A 16,767-nucleotide genomic window follows, 5' to 3' on the forward strand; every position below is an offset into this window, starting at 1 on the left:
AACGAACTGCTGACGTTGAAGGTGAACTGGTGTACCCTGTTTCAGACCTCTTGGTATCATTTCAGACCCCATCAAAAAGAAAAAGGCTAACCGGCGACGATCCTTCAGGTCTAAAACATAGCGCTTCAATCCTTGTTTCACGACAGAATAACCCTGCTGCCAGCCGCCAAAGGGCATGATGGCGTACTAAGGGACGGGCTCTGGTGATCAGAGGCGAGCGGTGACGCGGAGAGAGCTGTTAAGACAAATATATTTTACGGGGTATGTTAGCTTGCTATAGTAAGAGACGGTGAACATAAGACTTACATCTCAGTCTTCGATAAAAACTGAGATGTTGGAGCGGGAGACTTCGTAGTTCTATACGTAGTTAGCGTAGAGATAAGGGAAATTTTTCGTAGCATAGGAAATGATCATTTGAACATACTAAATAACGGCCGATGTCAAACGTCGTTCGGTTGCGCTCGCAAAGTTTCAGTGTGACGTCTCCAGCTCGGACTTCGATCCGAAATCCAACACGGGCGTGGAGCAAGGGCTTGAGGAATTTGAATTTGACGGCATATTGTCTGACCAAGGTGTTGCGTGTTACAAATCATCGGATGTGCAAGTGTCTTCATGACGTCACTTACGATTAGGAGTTATTTGCTTCTATTGAACTCTGAAGCTGCTGACAAAGCAATGATAGACCAACAGGTCTATCAAGTGCCGCTTTGGAATTCCTTGGACGGTAACGTTTTCATCGTCGAACCATGAATTGATCAGCGGCCCGTTCTTACATGGATCGACACAAACCCAAAATTTCCATCATAAGTATTCGGACCAAACCATTTTCTAGGGCAGGAGTACTTTCACTTGGTTAAAACAAGACTTGCATCGGCGCCTTTCGCGGCGTCAAAGCGTCGAGCTGTACTTATCACTTCGAGTTCGCAGTGAGCAGAGACATACGTGTATACGCGTTGTCGACATTGTTCCAGGATTATTTTGGTTGTCATGAAACAAGCATTCGCATGATGCAAACACTGGAACACTGTATAAATGATTCCCGTAGAACTACTTGGATGACGCACTAAGAATAGTAGTAGTGATAGGCTTTACTGAGTCGCTATGAAGTGAACACCGCAGATAGAGGCGCGACTTGTACTCTGAGGGTGTCAACGTACCGGAGCAAGTCGAAAAATGGCAGGCCAGGAAAGGGCGGACCAATGATGGACGTCGGACGTAATAACGACCGATATCATTCAAGACTGGTACTTCCTCATCAACTGTATCTCGTCGAGTAATGATTGCAATTTATCATCCTCGATCTTTACCAAACTGAACAAGAACGTTCGTCATCTCAATATAAAAAAATTGAAATGAAGGAACATTCATGCGTTACCTTGGAATGACGCTTTTTGCCTCCTCAGCATCGACGGGACACAAATTAGCGATTTGAGCAGTTTCGAATTGCGTTAACGCCGGTTCGCGTCGAAGGGTTCTGTAATGAAACCAGGTAAGAAGAGTAGACAGAGCAATGATAATCGAAACTAACTCTCGCACCGCGCTAGCAGAATCGGTGGTGTTGAATTTCGCGAACGTCTTCACGTATTCGAGGGTCTTGTTATAAACACTAGGAGAGGTAAGAGCACGAACAAATAGAAGTATAAGAAGCCATACGCAGTGTCTGGCGCATCCTTGTCCCGATTTTCCAGCAGATACTTGACCTCGGAAATCAGTAAACAACCAGCGTTGTTGAACTCTGTCAATTAAGTTAAGAACCAACTTCGCAGCAAATAGGAAAATGCATACCTGCTCCGAGCTTAAGCGCAGAAGCATCTTCATCCTCTAGTTGAGGCCTGTGCCGCAGTCGGGTGGTCATGTTCAGCCACAGGGAGCATGTAGGTGGTCTGTTTGGCAAAGACCTCCAAAAATAATGACCGTAAGCAAGCGCAAACAACCTTCATGGGCAAAAAGGACTTGTATTATATGTTTACACATTTTTGTAATATATCTAGTGAAAACAACCTCCAATTCCCTTGTGCGGATACATGCAACGATAGCAACGACATGCAGACTTAGCTAGCGCAAAACAATATGCACAACATGGGGTGGCATCACTAAAAAATATGTCAGATCGACGAGAGCTGGGTAAAGAATGAACTCACCTAAATCCTAAGTCGCCAGAGCAACAGGAGGAGAAATTTTCGGTGCGTTTGAGCTAGCATCATTATCTTCCACTGATACCATCGCCATTTTGTCCACCAAGATAGCGTTAGCAACAGCCTCGCCGCGTAGTTTCTCCATCTTGTCCTTGTCCTGTGAGCCCCCTGGTGGACTGCGGCTCTGGGGCCCCCCAGGTTTCCATACTCCCTTCGGGTTGAATAACTCTACATTTCCCTTGGGCGGCGGCCTTTCGAATCCACCATCTGTGTCCTCGAGTCGGGTATTACACAGAGTACCTATCACACCAGATTGCGTGTTGGAATGATTGGCGGGTGGGTTTCCATGTGAAATGTTATTGCCCGGCATGAGAATGGATCGAGTCGATGATGAGTTGGTCCAGACGCCTGCGACAGCTGGTATGCGTTTCTCAGCCGCGGGGGACATGGTCGACAGAGGAGGGAAATCCGTGGGATGAAGTGAGGCAGGTGGGTTTTGATGACCGCGTTGGGAATTGTTCCTGGCGGGAGACATTGTTCGGGAATTTATCGAGTGATCGTGATGCCGGGGATGGGTTGCGTGAAGTGTAGGTTGGGGTTTCAGGCCAACGGCCCAATCGGGTCTTGCGGGTAAAGGATGTTGAGATGAGGTTGACGTGAATGTCCTCCGTGAGGATGATGAAGTCGTAGAAGATGACTGCAATAGGGGAAATGAGTCGATAACAAAGGAGCAGAGCCGTGTAAAATAACTCACGGCTGTTGACGATGCTTCGTCACCCGCTAGTGTCCTGCCACCAGCGCTTGCGTTCGAATTACCAGAAGGTCTTCTAACCGATGAACTCAGACGTGGGCCTACCACCTCACCGCCACTAGGACGGCTGCCTGACATGTTATTCACACCGAAGCCACCCATACCAACCCCTGGACCATAACTCCAGGCACTACGAGCCGGAGGAGCTCCACGAGGTTTGGGACCCATTGAAGGCGATTGGGTCAGATCACCAGGATAAGACCGATTCAGGGGCATGGTGTCGTTGCCCCCAGTACCGTTCATGTATCCATTTCCCGGATAGTGTCCATGATTTTGAACTGTAGGAGGTGACGATTGTACGTGTGGTATGTGAGGGGGCTGAGGAAAGTAGCCAGGCATGGGGTATGGTCCATAAGGCGGTACAGGAGGCGTGAAAGTGGAGTACTGCGACGCTGGTGGCGCGACCGATTGATTAGGAGGTTGCTGCGCCGTATGCTGCAAGGGAGGATGAGGGAGTTGCTGTTGTTGCTGAGCGGGTGACCACGTGTACGGTACGTAAACGCTTGGATGCGCGACATGTTGGGGAGAAGGATACGCCTCCATTGTCCCATGCACAGCCGAGTTGTCTGGCGCGTGCATCGGAGCTTGCGGGTGAGGGTACGGATAAGGGGCGTAGTAAGGATAACCAGGAATATAGTTTGAGGGAGGTGGTGGCTGAGGGTATGCGTACACATAAGGATTGACATAACCAGGTTGAACAGGGGGCTGAGCCCCATCGTACGGGGGAGCCGCCGGGGATGGTTCATACAGAGTAGGGTATTTGAAAGACGACGGTGAGGGTGCTCTTGAGCCTCGGGAGCTACTTGAACCACAGACGTTAAATACAGGTGCACTCGATCGCAGGCTTCGTGTAGACCCATTTGACCGTTTGCTGTCCCTTTTATCGCGTACGGCAGGTCCAGACCACTCGCTTTCCGTAGTAGGGGAGCTAACAGATTCAATGTCAAGGTCGCCAGTACTGCTGGTCTCCCCAGCACTCGTTACAGAGCCAGAAGTAAGGCTTATCGTCGAGCAGCTAGCGCTCAAGTCCTTCTCCTTGCCTTTTTCTCTCTCCTCGAAATCCATAAAAATGCGTGAACGTGCTTCATTATACGCGGCCTCGCGTTCTGCGATGGTCTTATGCTTCTTGCTACTGCCAGTAGCATTACTTCGACCACCCTGGCTTCCGGATTCGGAAGGCTCTACATCAGAAAGGTCAAGATCTTCTCCAGCAATGGAGCCAGCCTGTGAGTGTGGTTTTGACCGACCACGATCGGTCGTTGATCGACGCATGATCTTGATAGTTGGGTGAGTGGAAGAAAGCTGGGCAGGAACGAGCGCTGCTATGCGACGGGTGGGGCTATATATGACCAACATGAGTTGCAACGTCCGTCAAGCACGGACAGGAAATATACGAACATTCTACTATCCAGTGTAGGAATGACGCTAATCGTCTTCGATACGGGGTCAGTCTCTGGCGCCAATTTATAGTAGGCAGAGCATCTGTGCACCAAAAGGCGCTGATATGAAGTAGCAGGCATCAGATCGAGCCGAGTCCTAAAGCTAAAAACCAGTCAACACATGAAATCATTCCACATCAAAAAGAGCCGAAGAAACAGCTGCGCCGCATGAGCTCGCGCAGCAATTTGTCCCACATCGCGACGGAACAACACCATGCGCAACGAACAGACGAAAATACGTACCTTCGGTCATTGATTAAACTCTCCATCTGCTCTCCGAGCTTCAGGACGTATATCCTATCTTTACTTTTGAGGGCTTCGATAATCTGGGGATCGACGTCTGCAAGAACGCTGAGGCTAGCGCTCTCCGACTCTACGAAAGTGTCGGAATCAGAGCGTGATAGTAACTGGACATTTGCTAGCTCAATAAGAGGAGGAGATGCAGAAGTCATGCTTGGTGCGAGACTTGACTCTAGCTGAGAACTGGAGGATGTGTGGGACAATGAAGGAGATGGGGATGGGGAGCAGGAGATATAGGTCGCAGGAGATGCTGAAAAGGAAGGCGTAGATGACGCTGTATAGGAACCAATGCATTAGCATTCAGACCACGCAAGAAATTATTTAACTTGAAAGGGATGGCAATGGAGACTCACGAAACGACATTTGAGAATTTGAACAGTATATTGTTTGTGGGCGTCGTACACTGCAATTAATGACCTGTCTAAAGAAAAGGTCAGGACAAGAAGATTGGAGGCATTTGGTGGTCTAGGGGAGCAAAGGCGTTCAGGATGAAAGCCTAACAGACCCCAATCCCAAGACCAATTCACCTCTTCCCACGACCTCAAGTTCACAGCATGTTCCAAGGCGCTTCCACACATCGTGTGCCCACAAGCAAAAAATTATATTGTCATAAGCTAACAAAGATAGTACGTATATTTTACAGGTTCTTCAGTGAGAAGAAACTTCCGAGGGATTAAAGATTCGGTAGATGTTGTAACCCGAGCTGTTAGTTTGAAATCTCAGCCTTCGACGGAGCAGTAAAAGCACGACGTTACGTACCAGAACACAAACACACAGCACCCATACCCTGCTAAAGCGAGGGCAGCTTTGTTGAGCGTTCTGCTCGCGCTGGGATCATCTCGGGAGATCTGAGGCAGATGGTCTTCAGACACAGTTTCGAGAAGCATAGGAAGAAGATCCTCACCTTCCAGAACAGGAACCCAGGAAGGATAAACGAAATAGTCGTGGATCCAGTGGTGCCAACGAAGGAGAGTACTAGGGCAAATTTCCAAATCAAGATGGGCGTAACCTCAGCGCTCAGCATCGACCAAGGAACTTACCCATTTGAAGGTCGTCAACGAAGTACGCAATAACGAAACCGATACCAGTGATAGCAGCGGTCAGCAGCGTGTGCTTGAAAAGGGACATGTCAGAAACAGCATGCGCCTCATCGACAACCTCCTCCTCGTTATCATTACTGCCAGGAACCTTGGTAGGTGCTCCTACATGGAAAATCTTGTCCAAGCAATTCCTGCAGGGTTGTACTTGCAGTGGGTACGAGAACATGATAAGCATGACGATGGCCAATTGTCCAATAGCAATAAATAATGACGTTGAGGGATACATGGCGATGATATTGGCGCCGACCTTGGTCAAGGTAGTTAGTATACACATAACTGCATAATAAATAAAAATTGTTATTCACATTGGAACCAAAGGTCAAATAGCCAAATAATGCGATGACCTCGTATACCATGATAGCACTACCAATGGAAGTGCCAATAACGAGATTCATACGCTGCTGAGAGTTCGTTTTCAGTTCATTGAAGATGGGGAACAGCTGAAAGAACAATTTAGCCGATCATCGTGCTGCAGAGACAATCCATACGTTCTGAGCACACGTGAACGCGAAGACTTGCACAGGGAACGTCGAGATGAAATTCGGAGTGAAGTGGAATGAGATGGATATCGCCTGCTGGATCTGTACCTTCTAACGGATTAAAGTAGCATATAATGACGATAGCCACAAGGTATACTTGGTCGCGTGCACGTAGAGTCAATCACTTATCGGCAATACTACGGGTTTAGGCTCACCGACGGAAAACAGGACGATGTAACTCGTGTGTCTAAGGCTGTCCAAACGACGGAGAGATGAAAGAGGGACGAGAATTAACATAATGATCGTTATCCAATTCCGACCCGATAGGGCCCACGCAGGCGGATAAGTGTCCGGTGAAGTCAAATCATGGTATAATGATTCCACGACATTAGGAATGAGCGACTTGATAATGATGAGGTAGCTGAACGCCGTTAGAACCAACTGGAAAATGAGCTGAGGAACGCTTACCTGATAGATACTCCGAAGCATTTGATAGCTATCGCAGCATCGAAAAATATAGCAGCTTGCGGGAATGTAAGCTGAGCAACCGCAAAAAAGGAGCTACCTCTATGCGGGGCGTATCTAGCCGTTAACGAGAGTAGGTACAGACCGAAGGCGCCAGTACAACCAGAGAATATGCACGTGAGGATTCCTGGTATGATACCAGAAGAGGCCATAGCCTGATGACGTCAAATGAGCATAAAACCCCCTACAGATCCGCAAGACCTTACCAAAGGAAAGGTGAGCATACCTGCACACAAGCCAATCAATTTTTACAAAACCATACATGAACGAAAGCACACACCGCTGCCCATGATCGTATTTGTGAGGTTGCTCACGGAGCTCAACATGCTCGCGTGACCATCCCTCTGCACCACTGAAGGAGTGGCGTCCCCTGCAAGAAGCGCACTTTGCTCGCTATCACCTGCGGTTGCGTCAGCCGCCACTGTGAGCACCGCTCCGTATTTCTGCACCATCTCGTGTGAATCTAGGTCTAGGTCTAATGACTCTGAACTTGGGCTGGGAGGCGGAATCGAGTATCCGTCAAGAATATTCAGCTGGGATAACACACGGCTGGTCGTGAACCAGGTGTTGGTCAGTGATAGGGAGCGGAAGAACCGAGCCAGTGTGAGAGAGAACGATAAGTAAGGAGCACTCAGAACACCTTCTTCATCCACGTGCACGACCATGTTGACCGCGGCTTTCCCTATTTAGTAATCCGTCGCAAGGAGTACTCAGTAGGCACTTCGGTTTTATGTGATTCAGTCATTCATAACGATAGATATTACAGATAACGGAGAAAACATATCAGAGCTCTAGAAAACAAAGAGATAACAAGATAGAAACTAAAAGTCCTTAATACCGAATACGACTATGAGCGCTGCCCAAGCGACCTGTCTGCCGCTCCTTCTGACGTGCCTGCATCCGCTGCAGTCGTAAATTCGTCATAATCTGCTTTCCCAAGGGGGATAACTCAGAAGACGATGCAGGCGAAGCTTTGTCCTGCAAGTACGGAGGACGGAAACCGAAGGGCCGTATAGGTGTCTTTAGCTGGGGAGGCTGCGATGTGATTTCGTTCTCTTTATCGTGCGGAGGCGTGTTTGTGGATGACGATGATTCGACTTTTGATTTATTCTTCGCAAGAGATGGCGCACTCGCGAAAGAATGAAGTGACGAGCCGTTGCGTGCAAGGGTGGGGAGCTGACTATCGGCATTCACGTCAACAACTTTGGAACGCGAAAGTGGACGAGATGAAGTAGTAATTGAACGGGCCCCGTTTCCACTGGTAACGGCAACGAAGCCTGGATATCTGCCGTCAGCATTTGACTTCTCTCCGAAAGCGTGTCTGTAAGAAGTGTCCTCAGCCTTGATATCTGGTAGAGGTGGCAGAGTATCCTGCGGTTGGCTGGGATTCGACTTGGATCGCGAGGGTATCTTGGTCAAAGCACGTGGACCGCGCGGACCTCGACCGCTTTGTCCACTGCTACTGCTCTGGCCAGTATGGTTGATAGTAACAAGTTCGGGTTCTACGTGTAGGATGGGCTGCAATAGTTCTTCGTGTTGAGCTCGTGCAGATGGCATGGGCTGCGAAGAAGGGAATACGAGTTGTGAAGTGATGTCGACATGAAAGGATTCAGGTTGTTGTGTATCGCTGGGAGGAGGAATATCGGGGTGTTGAACGTCGCTGGGTGCCAAATCTAACATAATGTGCGAAGGAGGAGTGACTTTCCGCGTCGGCAGCCTCGAGGGTCGTTCTTCAGCAGTCTTCTTCTTGTCAACGAGGAACCCAAAGATCTGGGAGGCACGTTGAGTAGTGTTTAGATTCTGATAAGGCGAATTGACATGGACGTGGTGGGTGATTTCGGTAGAGGCGCTGGGCTCTACCTCAAGAGAGGAGAAGGTCTGTTGATTTTGTGCAGAGGTGTCGCATTCAGTAGAGAGTGTGATGCTGTGGTTGGCGTGGTTGAAGTGAGTAGAAAGGAAATGAGGGTCGCGAGGTGTTTTAAGGTCAGAGAAAGACGCGGAAGAATCATCATCTGTTTCACTGACAGTAGTTCAGGACATGATACATCAAGAAAAATAAACTGTCGCTTACCATAGGACACTCTCGGCCCATTCAATGTCGCTGTTATCGCGCAGTTCAGGGGTAGACGGGTGACCTAATAGTTGGCGAAAGGTCGAGCCAGTGCGACGTCTTTGCAGGCGTCCGTCAGTTCCTGTGGCAGGCGGGGTATTTGAAAAGACGCAAGAGTCTAAGCATCCATTCTCATCATAAACATTGAGCAAGCTAGCGACGGATGGGTCCTGGCGAAGACGAAGGAGGCGGATTCTGATCGCGGGGAGTGATAGGTACGCTTTTAGCGCGGCGTCGTGCGGAGTCGTTTGTATTTCGTTTGGGAGTGGCAAGGTTTTCCATAGGAGGGTATGCATTTGGGAACTCGGTACGGCTGTGAACTGTGCGGCCGTGTACAGTGACTGTGTAAGTGCTGCGTTGGGAAACACTGCTGATGGTCGCCTGTAGATGCAGCCGGCATTGGAAGAAGATTGTTAATGGGATGCGCTAAAAACGAGATAAGAATTCGAGGAAGATGGTAGATCCTCGAAAATACTTACGGAGAGGTGGAAGTGATGCGTAATTCAAACCTGATTCGATACCAAAACGCGCTGAAGATGAGCGCAAAAGTCGGCTGACTGCCGCCTCAGCATCTTCCTCTAAAGGAGGCTGCAGTGAAGGCAGGGGTTCATGTTCATGATGTGCCAATCCCCTTCTCTTTGACTTCTTACCCCCGATCGAGAAGAATTTCTTTAAAAATCCCATGATAGTTTTGTTTTATTACTTCGTTCGCCGTGTATGTGATCCGGTTCGTAGACGTGGTTTAAAGAGCGTAAGATCGTAATAAATGGACTTGAAGAAGAAAATGCAAAGAACAATCTACTGCCAGCAATATCAACTATGACCAAATAAACCACAACAACGCATATGCGCGTTCACTTCAGCACGTGCAATTGATTTTCACTGATCCCTCAAACCTTTAGCTTGTCGTGACGTCTGTTTCACGATGCCGACGCCGCTACTGGTGGTGGGCAGCACTGTTCGCGATTTTTGTATGCTAGAGCGAAATTTCTTGACACATATCAAACTTGTCTTGTTGTTGATGCTTATGTTCTCCTCGGCATTACTTGGAATCCGTCTTCCAGGACCTCCTGGCACGGGACAGGGTGATAGCTTGGGGTCTGCCGGTTTACCCCTTGCGATCCTTCAGTTTATCGCTGCCCTGCTGACAATCGCTGCAGCGTTATGGGAGTACCGTACAGGTCTAGATGACTTGATGAAAGTTAGGGCCTTCTTCGTTGTAAACAGGTTAGTCTGCAGCTCCCAAGACCCCTCTCGTGCTGATGCAGTCGCTTTCAGAGTTCACCCTATCATTATGGCAGCTGTCACTTTGATTATCGTGGCTACCTGTATCGTGTATGTGGTCACAAGTAGTTAACATAGGTGTGGAAACCCTTTTATCCTGTATTCTTGTTTCTCATGCTCTTTCTGTCAAGGGGCTATCCTCGTGAGAAGGGATTGTATTTCACAGGATTATGTGGCCCATATCTTCGTACTTGCATTCCCTCGATATCATTCCCTCCTGGAACAGATAACAGCGCTAGCCAGTGATGTACAAGAGTTGTTTCACCTTGTTGTATTTCGATTGGACATCACGAAAGTTTCGGTGTCTTCTGATACCTCTCACGCTCTTGTATACTATACTGTATTCAATAGACCTTCTTGAACTTGATGACAGACTATGTGTGAGTTTTCCTGCTTCGTAGAATCGGAATGGTGGCTACAAGTGGAAAGCCAGCACAACTTCCTCGATTACGTGATGCCCAGAATTCAGGAGAAATTCCTCGTCCACGAAAAGACCCGGGATCCCAGTGGAATTTGTCTCAGACCTTGCTCTTAACGCTATCACCCACTATCTTTTCCTTTCCTTCTCTCACCAATGAAAATCAGTACCAAGATCGAGCAGTCCTCCAAAGAGGGTAAAATATGGTGGTCATTCGAGTATTTTCCGCCTCGGACAGCTCAGGTGCGAGTTCATCGCGGTTCTCAGACGTGTACAGCGATATGGAGAAACGTGTTTATAGGGTCTACAAAACCTGCTCGATCGTATAAAGCGTATGACGGCGCTGGGCCCTGAATTCATTGACATTACATGGTAAATATCTAACCATAAGACAAGAATGCACTTTACGCCCTGCGAACAGGAACGCTGGTGGCCGCACGTCTGATTTGACTTCGCATATGGTCAAAACGTGTCAAGGCTCGGTGGGTATAGAAACATGTATGCACTTGACGTGCACGAACATGCCTAAAGAAAAGGTCGACATTGCTCTCCGGGTACGTATCTACATCTGACTTGCCTGGATGACCACTTAAATAAGTATTACAGGAAGCAAAACAACACGGCTGTCGTAACGTCCTGGCCCTTCGTGGTGACCCACCTCAAGGCAAGGATGAGTGGGAGGCAGTCGAGGGTGGTTTCGTGCATGGTATTGACCTCGTTAAGCACATCCACAATGAGTACGGGGACTACTTCGATATCGCAGTTGCCGGATTCCCTCAGCACCAGCTCCTTCCGGCCGAAGAACGCGAGCTCGAGATGAAGTACCTCAAGGAGAAGGTCGATGCAGGTGTCAACTTCATTTTCACGCAGATGTTCTACGATGTCGAAGTCTTCATTGACTGGGTGAAGGCAGTCAGGGCAGCTGGCATTATGATCCCAATTGTTCCCGGTATTGCTCCCATCCAAACGTGGAATGGCTTCCTGAAGGCAACGTCTCTTGCGAACACCAAGATTCCTCAATCTTTCTTGGACGCTCTAGAGCCCTATAAAAACGATGACGAGAAGGTTCGAGAGATTGGCACTAAGCTGGTCGCAGAAATGTGCCGTAAAATTCTTGCAGCTGGCCTCGGTATCCAAGGTCTTCACTTTTATACCATGAACTTGGAGAAAGGAACAAAGATGTTACTGGAGGAGCTGAGCCTTATGCCTCGTGTAGAGACTATCAAGCCTCTGCCCTGGAGACAGGTATGCAGACTTCCTTCACTGCTCAATGTATCATTCTCATATTCTGTTTCAGTCGCTTACACCAAACCGACGGCAAGAAAACATTCGTCCTATCTTCTGGGCGAATAGGGCCGATTCATATCTTTCGCGTACTGAGAACTGGGATGAGTTCCCCAACGGACGGTTTGGTGACTCGCGGAGTCCAGCGTATGGTGAGCTCGATGGGTACGGCGTCTGGCTCAAACAAACGGTGAGCATCATATCAGATGAGCCAGTAGTCCGGCCACTGACTCCCACTACAGAAAGAGGAAGCTCTGAAACTTTGGGGAGAGCCCCGGACATTCGCAGAAGTCGCATCGCTATTCAGTCGGTTCTGCTTGGGTGATCTCAAAGCTCTCCCATGGTCAAACCAAGCAGCGTCTTCTGAAACCTCCGCCATCGCACTGCAACTTTCAAAGATGAACGAGCTTGGCTTCTTGACAATTAACTCTCAGCCCGCCGTCAATGGCGCAAGAAGCGACGACCCACAGTTTGGTTGGGGCCCGAGTAATGGTTACGTTTACCAGAAGGTAAGCAGGCACCAACGATACGAGAGCCTTGTGTTGACTCATCTGCCGGCTGCTAGGCATATCTTGAGTTCTTCGTCAGCCCCCGACTACTAGAACTCCTGCTCGCCCATATCGACCGCGACAGCAATATGACGTACTATGTCATCAACAAGCAAGGTGACCTAAGGACGAACACTCACTCCGAAGGACCCAACGCTGTCACATGGGGCGTTTTCCCCGGCAAGGAGATCGTCCAACCGACCGTTGTTGAGGCTATCAGCTTCATGGCGTGGAAGGTTAGTCATGTCTGACTTGGTACGATCCTTGCTAACGTTGTCCCGTAGGACGAAGCATACGAACTAGGTGTTAAGTGGGCCAACGTTTACGAGGCAGGGACGCCATCACGTCAGCTCATGATGGAGGTCATGGGATCATCATACCTCGTCAATGTCGTCCACAACGACTTCAAAGATCCGCAAGCCATCTTTGAGCCCTTCTTCAAGGCCGGTGCCGAGTACATGGCTCAACATACCAACGGCTCTGCCGCTCCCAAGGCTCTCGCAAACTAGCTTCGATCTCAAGAACACGATCTAACTCGCATACCCCACCTTCTACATTGCGGGTTCAACCCCCGTATGACATGCATATCCAGCAGTGTTTCTCGTCTTACTTATACTTGGCATTCAACCATATCACTGACAGACAGTCCTCATCCATCGCATCAACTGCATCTGCTTGTATATCAACACCCACTGCATCAACTGCACACCACATCCTCTCGATATAGTTTCCACGAGACAAGGATGTTTATTGTAAAAGCCGTATACGAGCAACTAATAGGATTGTTTACAAGATTACCCAATCTCATCGCGTCTTGATAGACGTACAAAAATCATTAAGAAAAATACCCTCTAATCTCTCATCAGCATCAGATAAGATCTGAGAAGAAAAAATCGGTATTGCTTGGAGGAGGGCCTGCCACCAGTCCACTGGGTATATCAACTTTCTCCCCTGAAAGATCTAGAAGAAGACATGAATTTCTCTGTGGTACGACAGGGCGATCTACCCACCGAGAAGCTTGATCTTGAGGCCTATTTCTGTCAATGCCTTAATGTACCCTGCTGTCTCATCAGACGTGACATGACCGCTGTCTCGCCGAAGCATGTTCAGCCCATCAGTCCAATCTGCCCACCGGGACTGATCCGAGGCGATTTGGTCTGCCAGTGAACCTTCAGTGGCAGTCAGGAGAGAGAACGATAAAGACGACGGCGTAAGATTGGTAGGCGGAGGTAGATCGAGGTGATCCCGCAATATATTTGGCGGTGGTGCACATGTGCCAGTCGCAATTTGGCTGATTGCTGCGATCTCAATCCGCTCCGGTAGATCTTCCAATCCACTTCGAACGGGGAACTGGACCGCACTGTCCACATAGTGGAGATATTTCAGGCCATTGTCCTATCGAGCCAATGAGCTTACTTTGAAAATCACGGATCAGATCCATACCAGTCGCATGAATCTCCATTGTCCGTTTGGTCGCCGGGATTGACCGTTGGCTGGTGTTGGGATGCCATTGACGAACCATGCCCCTTGCAACAGGCACTGTATTCGTTGTTGACGGACAAATTCGGCGGACTCGCGAGTTATCTTCTCTTTCAAGTTCCTTGGTTGCTCGGTGTAAGCCGAGAACTCTAGATCAGATGCAACCTCCTTACCGGACGGGAACCTTGCTCAGAAGGTCGTCCTCTGCTTCAAGCTCTTGCATCTGCCTGTCCCTTACAGCGCGATACTCGCAGTCGAGGAAATCGCGCTCGACCTCGTGCCATGGCTTGAAATTTTCCCTTTGCAAAGCCACCTTGACCCTTGACGGAATCAGCGGTGAATATCACAAGATTAGCAAGGCTCAGGACATACTGGCTTCGAGCGAGCGCAACAATACGAGAAAAGTCGCCTGCTGCAGATCCACTCTCATTCCACATTCGCAAGAAAAAATGCGTGGCGAGAGCATGGACTCGATAAAAATTGAGGAAAAAAGGTTGGTATGTCGTTGATGTTGAATCTGAGGACGGATGAGTTAAGTGAGTTGCGTGCTCCGCGACAGATTACGGAGGGCTAACATGCAGGAGCGAAAATCACCCAATGCTCTGAAAGTAGTTCAACAATTTCATTTGAAGCTCTTGCGATGGGACAACGCCTGTCTACTGGTCGGCTCAACTGTTCCAATATGACCTGTTGACAATGTTGATATTGTTGTTTGTGATGATGAAGGAGAGCAAGAGAGCTCACTTTTGAGAACAATTCCGGGTCGTCTGCAACAAAATTACGCTACAACACGATCGGTCGGCAGATCAAACATCGAAGACGACAGTGCTCACCAAACAATCGAGCCCCAGCTCCCCAACTTCTTGAAACTCGGACATAAGATTCTCACTTGAAAACCCAAGCTGCCGCCATTTCAACACTTGACCATCAGTATCCCGCCCTTCCTGGACTGTACTGCAATTCCATATATATTCAAGAGCAGACTCATGAAGGGGCTCGACTTCGGGCTCGACAAGGGTCGATTTCTTACGGTATGTTACACGCACGATGTTGGCCTGGAAGTCGAGAATCGACGACGTAAGGTCATCTATATTATGCGACGACATGAGCCGCTATAACACTGTATGAGTGGGTCTGCGAATACACAAATCAGATGATACATACTATGACCGCTTTCCGAACATTGAGCCGCTCTAGTTCAGAGATAAACTCATCCCACTCAGTGTCATTGACATGCGACAGCAGTGAGTTGATCAGCATCATACTGCCAAAATATCAGTGCTTGTCTTATCAGAACTGCCTGTGTTGCACATACCTATGCAGGATCATCGCGGTATCTGCGCTTCCAAGGCGATTCACGACAGTCTCCAATGATCCCTTCTCCCTCCGCATCTGCTGGAAAACAATCTGGAAACCGTATCGATACACCGAGCCAGGAGGTGCTACAGGGGGACTTCTACTTGAGCTGGCGATCAGCGGCCCTGGCGCATTCATTGGGTCGGCTTCGACAAGCTTCTTTAGGATGGCGGTGGCGGGGCGGCAAACGTTGATGAGAGAATTTGGCGAAGAGAGGATCTGAACAACTCTGAATACAAAAGTGTTGTCGAGGGTCGACCAGCCGTAGTCAAGGTCCATCAGGTTGTGCATTGCTTCGAGGGCATACTGAAATAGATTGTTAGAATTTGTCCTTGACTTGGTCAAAACGACACGTACTGCAAGCGTGTTTCCATGCTCGGTGTTGATAACTTCTGCGAGTTCAGAAAGACCCCCACGACTCAAAAATTCCTGAGCAAATTTTTCTTCCTGAGAGCATGGCCATTATTGATACAAGAATCCACGAGCAAAGCGACCTGACGTACTCTAATAAATTTCTTTAATGACCAGAGAGCCATTTTGAAGTTCTTCTCATCTCGGGCGATGAGTTTCTGGACAATTTCTGTTGCCTCGATACTGGGAGCATTGACCAGTCTGTAAAACGTTAGAGACAACATCAGTGATACATTTTGATTATAAACCTAGTATTACACACTTGAGATTCGCCTTGTTCTTGATTTTCTTCCGCAGATTCTCGTTCACAATCAGCTCATCAGTATCTTTATCCCTCAGAGCGAAATTAGAGGAGGGTTCTGTAACTTTGAGATTAACGCAGAGCTGTCTGACGACGTCATCGACTGTGAGTGTAGGGTCGATTCGAGTGCGGACGGTCGCGCCCTCCTTGGTAGTAACATTGTTGGTTGGGATAAGTCCTGTTGACTTTGGACGCGTGTTATTAGTTCCAGGCGGTGCGAGAGTCGTGCGAGAAGCGCCAGGCGCTATAGAACCATTGGTAGTTGACATGTAGAGATGGTGAGAGTGAGGTGGAGATATTAAATGAATAAAGATCGTTTAGCACGCGAGCTAGGATCTAGTGGGATGTTCCTGAGGAAATGGAAGGCGGTTATAAACGAACGTATTGCAATAAGTTGTGGGCAGGCAATGGTCAGATATGGAAAACATCATCTCAACCACGCGTCGCGAGACGCGCAGCTCTGACTGACGTGCAAATATTGTCGGAGTTCATCACGGTATAAGAGAGCAGGAAATAGGAGTTTGAATATACTCACAATGTGTCCTGGTCGAATCCTTAGGCAAGCACTGAAAATGTTTGAAAGAAGGAGATGAGCGCTAGCATGTAAGCGTGGAAGCAGGACACAAATGCAAAGGTCAGATTTAAGTAGTGTATCGTCTGGATGTAATGAGAACATTCGGCCTGACGTGCAAATATAAAGAAGGAAAATGGCTCATCAGAGATGGCTACTCTGGATGGTCACTCACCGAAATCGAGGGCTCTGAGTCTGTCCGTTGAAGATGAAGAT

At 48.6% G+C, this 16,767-nt stretch overlaps 7 protein-coding genes across 7 annotated transcripts; 2 read left to right on the forward strand and 5 right to left on the reverse strand.

The window, feature by feature from the left end:
* Nucleotides 1–740: 740 nt before the first annotated feature.
* On the reverse strand, nucleotides 741–1,934 carry EDB91DRAFT_1117817 (HRDC-like protein). The gene is made up of 5 exons (XM_041318047.1): nucleotides 1,786–1,934; nucleotides 1,654–1,735; nucleotides 1,529–1,606; nucleotides 1,376–1,474; nucleotides 741–1,311 (listed from the first exon to the last, which is right to left on the reverse strand). The coding sequence occupies exons 1-5, from the start codon at nucleotides 1,853–1,855 to the stop codon at nucleotides 1,236–1,238; spliced, it is 405 nt and encodes a 134-aa protein (XP_041179837.1). The 5' UTR covers nucleotides 1,856–1,934; the 3' UTR covers nucleotides 741–1,235.
* Nucleotide 1,935: 1 nt separating this feature from the next.
* EDB91DRAFT_1219589 (uncharacterized protein) lies at nucleotides 1,936–4,837 on the reverse strand (the record flags this gene model as incomplete). Its single annotated transcript, XM_041320878.1, has 4 exons — nucleotides 1,936–2,093; nucleotides 2,142–4,285; nucleotides 4,345–4,488; nucleotides 4,629–4,837. The coding sequence occupies 3 exons, from the start codon at nucleotides 4,835–4,837 to the stop codon at nucleotides 2,149–2,151; spliced, it is 2,490 nt and encodes an 829-aa protein (XP_041179838.1). The 3' UTR covers nucleotides 1,936–2,093; nucleotides 2,142–2,148.
* Nucleotides 4,838–5,267: 430 nt separating this feature from the next.
* Nucleotides 5,268–7,464, reverse strand: EDB91DRAFT_1117826 (transmembrane amino acid transporter protein-domain-containing protein). The gene is made up of 11 exons (XM_041318048.1): nucleotides 7,070–7,464; nucleotides 6,996–7,015; nucleotides 6,733–6,944; nucleotides 6,480–6,685; nucleotides 6,373–6,420; nucleotides 6,274–6,299; nucleotides 6,091–6,225; nucleotides 5,726–6,032; nucleotides 5,590–5,660; nucleotides 5,445–5,533; nucleotides 5,268–5,388 (listed from the first exon to the last, which is right to left on the reverse strand). The coding sequence occupies exons 1-11, from the start codon at nucleotides 7,452–7,454 to the stop codon at nucleotides 5,334–5,336; spliced, it is 1,554 nt and encodes a 517-aa protein (XP_041179839.1). The 5' UTR covers nucleotides 7,455–7,464; the 3' UTR covers nucleotides 5,268–5,333.
* A 55-nt stretch (nucleotides 7,465–7,519) lies between these two features.
* EDB91DRAFT_1117830 (uncharacterized protein) lies at nucleotides 7,520–9,687 on the reverse strand. The gene is made up of 5 exons (XM_041318049.1): nucleotides 9,409–9,687; nucleotides 9,334–9,373; nucleotides 9,081–9,269; nucleotides 8,861–9,052; nucleotides 7,520–8,809 (listed from the first exon to the last, which is right to left on the reverse strand). Exons 1-5 carry the CDS (start codon nucleotides 9,581–9,583, stop codon nucleotides 7,621–7,623), a joined length of 1,785 nt encoding a protein of 594 aa, XP_041179840.1. The 5' UTR covers nucleotides 9,584–9,687; the 3' UTR covers nucleotides 7,520–7,620.
* Nucleotides 9,688–9,824: 137 nt separating this feature from the next.
* On the forward strand, nucleotides 9,825–10,256 carry EDB91DRAFT_1048905 (uncharacterized protein; the record flags this gene model as incomplete). The annotated part of the gene is made up of 2 exons (XM_041313437.1): nucleotides 9,825–10,126; nucleotides 10,178–10,256. The coding sequence occupies 2 exons, from the start codon at nucleotides 9,825–9,827 to the stop codon at nucleotides 10,254–10,256; spliced, it is 381 nt and encodes a 126-aa protein (XP_041179841.1).
* Nucleotides 10,257–10,623: 367 nt separating this feature from the next.
* EDB91DRAFT_102502 (methylenetetrahydrofolate reductase-domain-containing protein) lies at nucleotides 10,624–13,174 on the forward strand. Its single transcript, XM_041312622.1, has 8 exons — nucleotides 10,624–10,844; nucleotides 10,903–10,973; nucleotides 11,023–11,155; nucleotides 11,208–11,846; nucleotides 11,899–12,075; nucleotides 12,128–12,394; nucleotides 12,451–12,669; nucleotides 12,718–13,174. The coding sequence occupies exons 1-8, from the start codon at nucleotides 10,758–10,760 to the stop codon at nucleotides 12,940–12,942; spliced, it is 1,818 nt and encodes a 605-aa protein (XP_041179842.1). The 5' UTR covers nucleotides 10,624–10,757; the 3' UTR covers nucleotides 12,943–13,174.
* A 61-nt stretch (nucleotides 13,175–13,235) lies between these two features.
* Nucleotides 13,236–16,472, reverse strand: EDB91DRAFT_1117835 (ELMO/CED-12 family-domain-containing protein). Its single transcript, XM_041318050.1, has 13 exons — nucleotides 15,942–16,472; nucleotides 15,772–15,880; nucleotides 15,626–15,715; nucleotides 15,228–15,574; nucleotides 15,077–15,176; nucleotides 14,746–15,024; nucleotides 14,657–14,695; nucleotides 14,488–14,599; nucleotides 14,285–14,429; nucleotides 14,086–14,232; nucleotides 13,877–14,033; nucleotides 13,444–13,828; nucleotides 13,236–13,393 (listed from the first exon to the last, which is right to left on the reverse strand). Exons 1-13 carry the CDS (start codon nucleotides 16,247–16,249, stop codon nucleotides 13,302–13,304), a joined length of 2,310 nt encoding a protein of 769 aa, XP_041179843.1. The 5' UTR covers nucleotides 16,250–16,472; the 3' UTR covers nucleotides 13,236–13,301.
* Between the last annotated feature and the right edge of the window lie 295 nt (nucleotides 16,473–16,767).

Source organism: Suillus paluster (assembly GCF_016628075.1).
Source record: "Suillus paluster strain FC165 chromosome Unknown EDB91scaffold_12, whole genome shotgun sequence".
In the NCBI taxonomy this organism is placed as follows: Eukaryota; Fungi; Basidiomycota; class Agaricomycetes; order Boletales; family Suillaceae; genus Suillus; species Suillus paluster.

Excerpts from the sequence above, each read along its gene's own strand:
- EDB91DRAFT_1117817 (XM_041318047.1), bottom strand. The coding sequence starts at position 1,855 with ATGACCACCCGACTGCGGCACAGGCCTCAACTAGAGGATGAAGATGCT. Across the intron at positions 1,736-1,785 it reads TGCGCTTAAGCTCGGAGCAG|AGTTCAACAACGCTGGTTGT; the intron begins GTATGCATTTTC and ends CTTAATTGACAG. Across the intron at positions 1,607-1,653 it reads AAGGATGCGCCAGACACTGC|TGTTTATAACAAGACCCTCG; the intron begins GTATGGCTTCTT and ends TACCTCTCCTAG.
- EDB91DRAFT_1117826 (XM_041318048.1), bottom strand. The coding sequence starts at position 7,454 with ATGGTCGTGCACGTGGATGAAGAAGGTGTTCTGAGTGCTCCTTACTTA. Across the intron at positions 6,300-6,372 it reads CTACTTTAATCCGTTAGAAG|TCTTCGCGTTCACGTGTGCT; the intron begins GTACAGATCCAG and ends TCCCTGTGCAAG. Across the intron at positions 6,226-6,273 it reads CGTTCACGTGTGCTCAGAAC|CTGTTCCCCATCTTCAATGA; the intron begins GTATGGATTGTC and ends TTGTTCTTTCAG.
- EDB91DRAFT_1117830 (XM_041318049.1), bottom strand. The coding sequence starts at position 9,583 with ATGGGATTTTTAAAGAAATTCTTCTCGATCGGGGGTAAGAAGTCAAAG. Across the intron at positions 9,374-9,408 it reads GCGTTTTGGTATCGAATCAG|TATTTTCGAGGATCTACCAT; the intron begins GTTTGAATTACG and ends CCTCTCCGTAAG. Across the intron at positions 9,053-9,080 it reads GATCAGAATCCGCCTCCTTC|CTTGCTCAATGTTTATGATG; the intron begins GTCTTCGCCAGG and ends ATCCGTCGCTAG.
- EDB91DRAFT_102502 (XM_041312622.1), top strand. The coding sequence starts at position 10,758 with ATGAAAATCAGTACCAAGATCGAGCAGTCCTCCAAAGAGGGTAAAATA. Across the intron at positions 10,845-10,902 it reads TTCCGCCTCGGACAGCTCAG|GGTCTACAAAACCTGCTCGA; the intron begins GTGCGAGTTCAT and ends ACGTGTTTATAG. Across the intron at positions 12,076-12,127 it reads GCGTCTGGCTCAAACAAACG|AAAGAGGAAGCTCTGAAACT; the intron begins GTGAGCATCATA and ends CTCCCACTACAG.
- EDB91DRAFT_1117835 (XM_041318050.1), bottom strand. The coding sequence starts at position 16,249 with ATGTCAACTACCAATGGTTCTATAGCGCCTGGCGCTTCTCGCACGACT. Across the intron at positions 15,881-15,941 it reads AAGAACAAGGCGAATCTCAA|ACTGGTCAATGCTCCCAGTA; the intron begins GTGTGTAATACT and ends AACGTTTTACAG. Across the intron at positions 15,575-15,625 it reads AGCATGGAAACACGCTTGCA|TATGCCCTCGAAGCAATGCA; the intron begins GTACGTGTCGTT and ends AATCTATTTCAG.